Source organism: Poecilia formosa, unplaced genomic scaffold (assembly GCF_000485575.1).
Source record: "Poecilia formosa unplaced genomic scaffold, Poecilia_formosa-5.1.2 Scaffold21, whole genome shotgun sequence".
NCBI classification, from domain to species: Eukaryota; Metazoa; Chordata; class Actinopteri; order Cyprinodontiformes; family Poeciliidae; genus Poecilia; species Poecilia formosa.
In genome coordinates, this window is record NW_006799960.1 from 2,876,941 (window position 1) to 2,886,933 (window position 9,993).

Here is a 9,993-nt window from a genome sequence, read left to right on the forward strand (position 1 = left end):
ACTTTTGATTTTACAGTCACAAAGTTACTTGGCAAAGTTACACGTCACATTCAATTATAATTTGAACCTTCCAGTAGGTGGCGCTAATCCTTGGTAAAGACCGCCAAAGAAGAGGAAGACGACGAAGAAGAAACGAAATGCGTCACAATTCAAAACAGTCCTGCAAGTTAACAGTAGAGTGTGTTTATTCTATTTTAAAGAATGTCTCAAACTAATTCAGGAAAACAGAGCCAAGCATCAGAAGCTAAAAAGGCAATCTCACTACCGATCTCCAGAGTGCGGTTGATCATGAAGAGCTCCCCGGATGTCTCCAGCATCAACCAGGACGCTCTCTTTCTCACCACCAAGGCTACTGTAAGCTTTTGTTACAAGCTAAACTGAAGGTCTTAGTAGCAGAGCTGGAATATCAGCGGCTTATTGTTTTGAAGATGTTTGTTTTAGAGTTTTAATTGGAGATTTCTAATTGACTAACTCGGGCGTTGTTGTTGTTGCTGCTGCTGATAAAGGAGCTGTTTGTGCAGCATCTGGCTCTGACCTCCTTTAACAACCGCTCCCAGACGCAAGCTAACACCCTGGACTACAGCGACCTGGCTAAAACCGCAGAGGAGAGCGACACTTTCCACTTCCTCACAGGTGAGAAACCTGACTCACCTGAAACTATCAACCTTCGGATGCTGATAATTAGTGTGCAAATAAGCTTGAAGGATGTTGTTGATACTTCAAAGAAAACTGCAGATATAAAATGCGTTTACGGCTTTGTGAAATATTCTACCATTGATTCATCGCAAGACATTTAAATTTGCATAAATAAGAATATGGATTATTTACATAATCTATATTTAAAGGGTTAAATGACTGTGTTTGTACATTAGTACTGAAATATATGAAATAACGTTGAAGTTGGACAAGCAGTGAATTTATGTCATGTAACTTTTCTTTCTTTTTTTTACTTAACAGATATTTTGCCAAAAAAGATCCTTGCTCAAGATTATCTGAAGTCTTTGGAACAAATGCAAGATGAAGACAGTGATTTCTGATAAAGAAAGAACTTATTTTCCAATGTGGACATTTTATCAGATGCACTCTGCTGTCATTGGGAGGAAAAGTGAGGCGGCACATGGACTTCATTACTTTTCAGCTTACTCACTTGATTCATGTAGAGATTTTAGGAAAAAAAAGGTTTGAGAATGGGAAAGCAAATACACCAAACATATTAAATGATGTCCCTCGGATCAACTTTAACTCACGTAGTTCCAGGAGGATGTAGGTGATAAATAATTGCAACCAAATAAAATGTTTTAACACTGCTCCAAAGATAAAGGCTGTTAAATGAGTTTTTTAACCCCCATCACCAAGTGTTATGCAAAGGTTTCTACAAATCTTGAACTACTTCCCAAATTGCTATGTTAAAACCTTAAACTTCAAGGTGGCATATTGGGATTTTATGCTAGACCAACAGAAAGAGGTGGATAATTGTGGAGGGCAAATATGACTTGTTTTTTAAAGGGTTTTTCAATGTAATTTGAAAAGTGTGACATTTGTTTGCATTCTGCCAAGCCCCCCATGTAAATACTTTATAAAACAAACACTGACTTACAGCTGCAGATAAGACTATCAGATTTACCTTTTGTAGAAGCTGAAACATTTGCCCATTTTTCTTCTGTATAAACAGCTCAAGCTCAGTCAGATTGGATGGAGAGGATCTTTGAACATCAATGCATCTTAAGCAGCCTCCAGCAGGTTTTCTTCAGGGGTTGCCCTGTAATTTGCTTCCGTCCATCTTCCCATCAACGCAAACCAGCTTTTCTGTGTCCACTGAAGAAGAGCATCTCCTCGGCATGATGCTGACACCTCACAGTGGTATAGTTTTTGTCAAATTTATTGTTTTAACAAAATATGATGCACTAGAACTACCTGCACCACTGTAAGTTTTAGCTAATTATTAAAGTACCATGCGCTCAGACTCCTGTGATCAATTTTGGCAAGCTTGCTTTTAATGCATCAGAAAAAGTTTTAGAAGGCAAAAACAGAAAAGCAATTTTTTAAATAACTGACATTAAAATAAATATTCCCCCTGCCCCCAGCCAACTAAATAAAGTTCTCATTATCTAGGATCTATATTTGCTATGAACCTAAAGCAGAAAAGACATCAATACTTTCAACACTCTTTAATTATCAGTTCATGCAATCTGGGAATGCTTCTCCTATATTAGCTTATGTCTCATATTTGGGGCCTGCCTATGCAATGCGTGGCAGGAACCTACTATTCTACACCCAATAAGTGGTCTGTTTATTATTATTGTTACAGTTTCTTCTTCCGTTACCGTTACTGCGCCGAACCGCTGCGTGCCCACCCACAAAAGTGGTATCAAAATGTGCGACTCGATCCCGGCATTGGAGCTATTACTTTTAGTGGGATTCTGAGTAAAAATGTCCCGACATAAATTACTAAAAACGAGGCTGGGTGTCTCATAAGGATAGGAATTTTTTTCCAAAGTCTGTTTGACACACACACATAGCACAGTGGATTTCTGACTCCAAAACTATTTTAAACTCGCCTTCACGGGCACAAATATCGCCCTATTGGTCTCAAAGTCGGTCGTGACTTAGATACACATGCCTGCTCCCGTAAAATGTTTTCAAATTTTTGCTAGGGCTTATGGTTTTTTGTCAGGGTTCTTGAGACTGACGCTGGGTGTCTCACAAGTATAGAAACTCTGTCTCCAGCATACTGTCTGACAGAGAGAGCCAGCCCAGGTGCAGATACTTAATTACCATAGCAAGTAGCCAGAGCTGCAGGTTATTATGGTCTCTCTTTAGTCTCTGCAACTGATTAGTTTTCATTGGAGTGGGAAATATTTTGTCTTTTTGTTTTAGACACATTCCTCATTATCTGCTTTTTCATTTAGACTATTAAATCAGTTAAGTTTTTGGGTTGTTTAGGTTCATTTGACAGAACAAACACATTTTAAATGCCACAATTACTTTAAAATGTCTCAGCTCAGGTCTCCATTGCATTGTGGAAAAAGTACATATTTCCTGTGACTATTCATATTTTGCTTGCGTATTATTTCTCAGAATTTTTCAGTGTGAATTAAAATCCTTAGTGTGAAAGTTGACAATTTTCTAGAAAAAAGCAATTGTCCACTGTCTTTATTTTTATTTATTTATTTATTTATTTTGCACCGTGAGTGAGAACCACAAGCTTATAGTCGTCAGTCTCGGACTGAACTTTGCTGGACAATATTCAGCCATTGCACTGTTTTGGTGAGCCATGTCAGCAATAGCAATATGATGATGGACCTGGCATGATCTTCGGTCATTGCACTCCGGTGGTATATCATATCGAGCCCGTCAGACATAAGCAGCTGTTCTCAAAATTATTAGGCAAACTTGCTGGCTTGCATGGACGTATAATGGTTCTGTTCTGTGACTGTCATATGTTAATAGTGTTTCCTCTTACACAAGTGCAACATTAAAAATGTACAAAAGACAAAATGCTAACCAGGTTTTTCCATACATAGCATTTCACTGCCCCCCACTACAGGCATTTTCCTTAAAATAATTGTCTTATTTATTAGACATGTTTAGTATACTGAATGGGGCAAGTCAAATTAAGACAACATGCTAGTGATGCTCCACATGCTACTTACCGCATGTAGGCTAATATTAGCATTTTGGCTAATTTTAGCTTAAACACAAATTTTAAAATACTGAAAGGTGCAAGTTCATGTTAGTCAACATGTTTGTGACTCGCCACACGGTCTTGAGTACATTGTAGCTGACTTTAGCATTGATTCTAATTTTTAGCATCAGAGCGCTGGGTTCCAACCGACGGGCACACTTTGGCAGACCCCGTTTATATTTTCCTAATACTATGCAGCCTTGAAGCAGTTGGGTGATGAGTTCAGGGTCTTCCCATACAAAAGGCATTTGGCATATGTGCAAAAAAGTAACATTTTGGTCTCAACGGACCAGAACAACATCTTATTCCATAAACGGCGATTGTCACACCATGTACGGAATAAGTAAACACAACTTATGAGTGTTTCCTTTCGGCACTAGTGTGATGAAAGTTGTCCCATGTCAGCTGTGGATCACACATTCGGGTGAGGTCCTCTGTCTACATGATGCTGTTTGCTGTCTAATGTTTTCCACAAATCTGGGTAGACTGGGGTTTGGATCTTAAGATTAAACTGTACTCTCTTTACTGACTGCAGTTTGCTGCAGATTGCATTTAGTAAAGGCTGCTAAATACAAATGCATGACAAACTTATCTAATTTTTGTAAAAGAACTGACTGCAGATGAAGGATGGGTATCTCAGTTAGCTTCACACATCTGATTACTGATACTGGATGTTTCCAATATCTTTGAAAAAATGTACCTCTATTTGCAAGCAAGACCTTTGAACATCTGCCATTAGTCTAAATAATTCAATATTTCTTAAACGTCTGACACATCAGAATGCTTCCTTTTTATTTGGTAATGAATTTATTGTTTAGATTTTAGATTAAAATACATGTCAATGCTATGCTGGGAAACCTTAATGTCTATATAAACAGACAAAAACTACAATCCCTCAAGTTTGACAAGTCTCTTATTCTGATGCAGACCTCAGTATACTAGAGTTTTACAAGGTGTTTTATACGACTGTAAAATGCCTGTACGGATAATTCGGAGTCGTAAACTGGAACGGCCACATGTGTTCAGGTTGTGGGTTTGTACTTTTTTTCTGTTCTTTTACTAACAATTTAAATTTCCTTTGTAGACATCGGAATTTATTATGCATGCACCATTTAAACTCTTGTAGCAGAGGCTCTTGGAGGATGCTTTGATTGTTATCATTGTCGAATGAGTTTGTTGAGTCGAAGGTGTATGTTGAGCAGAGTCTTCTCTAAAGTAGAAAAGCGGCTCTCCAGGTTGTTTGCCAGGAGCTCTTTTCCTTCCATCGCCTCCCTTGTGTTGGTAAGATGCTCCCTTATGCTGTCAGGAGGGGGGAAAAAAATAAAAAAATAAATAAAATGTAAAGATTAGACTTTTGTATTGTTCATACAAATTCAAGAGAATTTCTCTTTTCTCCATTCTCCGTTTATTTTTAGCTGGAGCTTTGTTTTATCCAGTTTGTTATTTGGAAAATGCGATGAAATGACTCAGATTTTCCTTATAAGACATGTGATGCAGAACTTCTGAGAACCTTTGTTCATTAAGGTCTAGCCTCAACATCTGGTTGTGGACCTGCTTTTGGGTCCGCGGCCAGCTGGGATGTGTTATTTGAATTGGTAGATGTTGCCTTAATAGTCCTGTATAGTCTCAGTCGTCGGATGAAGAAAGCTCAACCTGTTTCAATTGTTAGATTTCAGCAAGCAGGACGTAGAGAATGCGGGCAGATGAAAACGCATTACAAATTAGCCGGCGTCGGTCATCTAGCAAGAACCAAGCTGGGAAATGTGATTCGTGTGTGGAAAAACTTAGCATGCACTTATTGCTCTGGATTGAACAGATGTGTGCTACGAATGAAAAAGCTAGTATTTGATGAAAATGGGATCTTTTTGCATTACGGTGATTCTGAAAACAGAAAAAATAATATATTCCATGTTTTGGTAGTATGAAGTTCATACCCAAGCCTAACTAAAATGCTTTAGCTTGGACTTCAGAGCTGCATAAAACAATTTAAGTTAAATTGAGTGGACTAGAGGATGTTACACGCTATCGCTATAGCCTGTGGACAACGTGGATAGCCTTCCTCGATTTTTCTCTGTTCTTAATTATCTTGTTTAGTTAAAAATGTTATTATAAAAATTAAGCATCTTACAATGCATCTGCAAAGCATGCATTTGTGTCTTTGCACTAGGAGATCATGCAACATTTTACTTTTACTTCCTGGTCCAGAACCGCACTACAATCAGGGAGATGTAGGCAGGGGAAAAGCTTTAGTTGCTCAACCACAAGGTGGGAGGCATCAACTAACTCACTTCATTCTTTGGTTACCTAGCAACTCACTCACTTTCAGGTCACCTAGCAACAACTTGTTGAGTAATGTGTAGCAGTTTTGAATTTTGCCACCATGCCTCATAATGCTTAAAAATAAAGAACAATGTGCTTGAGTGAAATCTGGATAAAGCAGGAAAGGTCATAGCACCACTTTGGCAGTATATTAGATATTTAAAACAAAAAAACAAACAAAAAGGCAATAATTATTGATAAAAACTGATATGAAACTCTTGTATGGTGATACATGTTTCAGCCATATTGTCTAGTCCTAAGTATAGTTTTGATCTTGTTTTGCTTGTAGAATATCCATGGTATATTCAAATACATGCACCAAACTTAACCCCCCCCCCCAAAAACAAATATTAAAAGTTGTATATCTCACAATCAGAAGATTTTCTGGTTCTCACCTAGTAAGAATGCCCTCCTCCTTCCCTTCTTTCCTCTTCTCCACCAGTGAAACAAAGACATTCTCCATGGTTTGCATTATCTCCGTCGCCTTCTGGTGGTCTGACAGGATGCCCTGGACCTCCTCTCTGGCTTGGTGGCTGTAGGAAACCCCTGCTTCCTCCACCCCGCTCAGGTCAGACACCGCCTGCAGTGCGGCCCTGTTCTGCAGAACAAGTAGACGGGACCTGGCGAACTCCTCCGGTTCTGCTACAGTTTCCCAGCAGACCGGAGAGGAAGGTGGCAACCAGAAGCGCTGCGTGCAATTGACTGGTTCTTTTGGGGACTCCTTAACAAAGGAGCTGTCAGCAGGGAAGTGGCTGAAGAGATGCAGCAGAGAAGATCCAGAACCCATTTCCCAATCCTCGAAGCCAGGTTCTCCTGACACTTGTTCCACGACCACTTCTGGTCCTCCGTCCTCTGGTTGGGAGCAGGCACCCAGCAGGAGGCAGCAGGAGAAGCAGAGCCAGGCCCTGCCGGCTGTCCACCAGAGCATCTCTAAACTGAATGAAAAAAACAAATCAAGCTGGTTTTAATATTTATCACATTGTTTATGATTTTGAAGAAAGACTGAATTTTATTCAGATTTTTTTCCTTTGCTTAAAAGGAAGGTTAGTTAGAATGTATTGGCAAGTTGATTCCACAAAATAAAACATGTTAGCAAACAGGAATATGAATACACAGAAAACAACCAACTAATATACAGGAATATCTCTATAAATAAAAACGAAAAGCTAATTTACTTCAACGTTTTAAGAATGTATATAGAGACTATAGAGATATATTTTGTGTTATTTTTTGAAACATTTGGTTTCTCAGAAAATGCTAATATGACATAATGATGATAATTTTGTGATTACTATTTACTAAGAACAAAAAAGACTTTACCGTTTCTCAGTGTTTAAAAGTCCTCCGGACATTTCATTGAAAATACAAGCCACAGAGTCACAGAGTCTGGAGGAAGCGGTGTAATGTTTTCACGGTCAGTGATGATTTTAGGGGCCATATCACCTGCTGATGTCGGCTCACTGTGATTTATCAAGTCCAAAGCCAGCTCAGTCCTTTTTAAGGAGGGAAAAAAAGGGTGTGGCTAGTGAGGCGGAACTCAGTTGTTGAAAAATGTGGATAATCAGTAATTTATGATTTCACATTTTTTGGTTGGTTTGCATCATTTGAAAGGTGATTCTTTTGTTTACTCTGGTTATTTTTGACTGATATTAAAGTTTGGTTGTTGATCTGAAACATTCAGTTGCATCAGAAAAGCAGAAACAGAAAAGCTATTTAAATTTTAACTGCACATGCTTTTCAATTCATATTTCTACATTTAAAATCCATTTCTTTTAATGATCTTGCATATCAACAGAAAAATGTTTTGGGTTTTAGTAGATGTTAAACATTTTGTTATTTAATCGATTTACTAGAATAAAAAACAATATTCTGATTTATTGAGACACCCCTGTAATACATCTGCAAAAACTCTTTCTCCATTTCTCATGTTTTATTGCTAGCTAGTCGTGTCAAAATAGTTTTCCTTTAGTAGCCTAGTGGTAGCCAGAAAAACGGTAGAGAAACTGATGAGGAAAAAAAACCCCTGTCTACTTCAAAACAACTCAAGCAAATAAAATCATATTTCAAGTACTACAAGAAGAGCTAACATTTGTCTTGATCTTAAAAGATCTTACCTCGTAGGAAACAGCAGCGTGAGTGTTTGCAGTGGCGCTCCTTTGGAGCCTGAAGCTGCTGGAAAAAATGAGTCGACTTCAGCCTCTACTATACAGTCTGAAGGGCTTTCCATTGGCTCGATTACAGCAGTCTGGAGCCAAACGCTGTGGAGGAAATGATGAAAAAACTTACCTCAAATTAGAGGCTCAGTGATTTCTTGTTTACAGCTACAAAAGTCTGTCTGGAAGAAACGTGTGGCAAGTCTTTTTTTCTGATACTCGTACTGATAATTGTTCATTTATGTCTCTTTTCTTTCTACATAAATTAGATCTTGTACCGAAGGCTAAGCTATTTTATTCTTTATCTTTTCTCTCTTTCTGACTGTTTTTCATTGGGCATGGGGGGTTCGGGGGCGAGTGATGCTCCTGGTATTTACTAGCCCGTTTTATACGAACAGTTTGGCCCAGTTTCAGGACGAGGAATCTGTTCACACCTACAGTGTTAGAAGGAAGTCAAACATTTTAAGACTGTAATAAGAATAAAAAATGTCCCGAAAAAGCAGAAAAACGTCATGAAGCAATTTTACTTGAGCAGGGAATGATGTTGTCCAGTATTTTACACTCTGACATAAGCAACAAGGAATGAGATACATTTTGGCAAAAACAACTAAGATTGTTGGAAACGTTTCAGGGTAACATAACAGGAAGCAGAAAACACTATCTTAGGTTGAATAGGAGCAGCTTTAGACACGGCTTATCTACTTTAATCTGTCAAACCTGATATGCGCTGAATCATACAGCTTTTGTATTTCTCCTGTAGCTGAAAAAGAAACATTGTCAGTTGAAAAAAAAAAACATAACTGTACTGGGTCTTAAGCAGATAAGGATGTCAAAGGATTACATTCCTGGCTCTCTGTCTCTGTGCGTGGCAGAAAAATAGCACAGCTCCAAGCCCAAGCAAACGAAACACAAACCGCCTTAATAGTGTTTCTGTAAGTCAAACTTACCCTTTCTTATTGAGCTTTCAGAAATGTAATGTATTTCTAAACTTGTCGAGACAAAAACAATTCTCGACAATCACAAATGTTCGCTGGGTACCAGACGAACTCGGTCTGGTAAAAGGATTCATGAAGGATAAGCTTTAGTTCTTCTTCCTTGGATTTTTTTTTTTTTTTTTTGCCACAGACCTGCACAAAGTTATGCACAACAATTCAGAGGAAGGAGAAGGAATTACGGTTGTCAAAACAAAACCAAAAATCTTAAAAGTGTGGTGTGCTTTTATACGCTTTATTTTACTGTAAATACATACAGTGAGCTTTCACAGCATGATGTTGCCACTCTCATATTTTACCTTATGGATGGTGTGTTCAGGGCTGTGTGTCTTGATACTTTTCCTTCACAGATTGACTGCGTTACATTTTGGTCTATTCTGACCAGCGCGCCTTTTTCCCACTGTGTGGCTTTTAGCAAACTTTAAATCAAACTTCTTATGGCTTTCTTCTTTGTTGTTCTTCCAAAAAGGTACAGATGTGCACAGTGTGTTTCTAATAGTTGTCGTGTGATCAGATTCTATCACCTTAGATCTAGATATTTGCTCTACGGAGGTTATTATGGATTTCTCCACCTCTTTTCTTTTCTTATCGGCCTTTATTTACTTATTTATGTATTTCTGAAGGCAAGGGAAGTTTGTGAAGTACCTCTCATCTGTAGGGTAAAAGAAAAGGTATTAACAGCAAAAACAAATTAACAGGTTAAAAAAAACTGCAGAGAAGCTTCAGTGGTGCAGAATAAGCCTTTTGTTATGACTTGGCTCTTTTGTACTTCTATCTCTAACATTCTCTTCGTGAATGTTAAAATTACCCTCTCACGGATGGTAATTTAGAAAATTCACCCGTG

The 9,993-nt window shown here is 38.3% G+C and overlaps 2 protein-coding genes across 4 annotated transcripts; one reads left to right on the top strand and one right to left on the bottom strand.

Moving 5' to 3' along the window:
* The first annotated feature begins 97 nt into the window (after positions 1 to 97).
* Positions 98 to 1,317, top strand: chrac1 (chromatin accessibility complex subunit 1). The gene is made up of 3 exons (XM_007547739.2): positions 98 to 354; positions 507 to 633; positions 958 to 1,317. The coding sequence occupies exons 1-3, from the start codon at positions 202 to 204 to the stop codon at positions 1,035 to 1,037; spliced, it is 360 nt and encodes a 119-aa protein (XP_007547801.1). The 5' UTR covers positions 98 to 201; the 3' UTR covers positions 1,038 to 1,317.
* A 3,143-nt stretch (positions 1,318 to 4,460) lies between these two features.
* On the bottom strand, positions 4,461 to 8,309 carry LOC103135130 (uncharacterized). 3 transcript variants are annotated; one of them, XM_016669328.1, is made up of 4 exons: positions 8,291 to 8,309; positions 8,119 to 8,173; positions 6,400 to 6,939; positions 4,461 to 4,984 (listed from the first exon to the last, which is right to left on the bottom strand). In XM_016669328.1, exons 3-4 carry the CDS (start codon positions 6,930 to 6,932, stop codon positions 4,843 to 4,845), a joined length of 675 nt encoding a protein of 224 aa, XP_016524814.1. In that variant the 5' UTR covers positions 6,933 to 6,939; positions 8,119 to 8,173; positions 8,291 to 8,309; the 3' UTR covers positions 4,461 to 4,842. The 3 variants fall into 3 exon arrangements, with proteins under 3 accessions (XP_016524814.1, XP_007547802.1, XP_016524813.1); XM_007547740.2 differs by lacking the exon at positions 8,291 to 8,309 and adding an exon at positions 7,325 to 7,497 and having other exon boundaries at positions 8,119 to 8,237; XM_016669327.1 differs by lacking the exon at positions 8,291 to 8,309 and having other exon boundaries at positions 8,119 to 8,246.
* Positions 8,310 to 9,993: the final 1,684 nt, after the last annotated feature.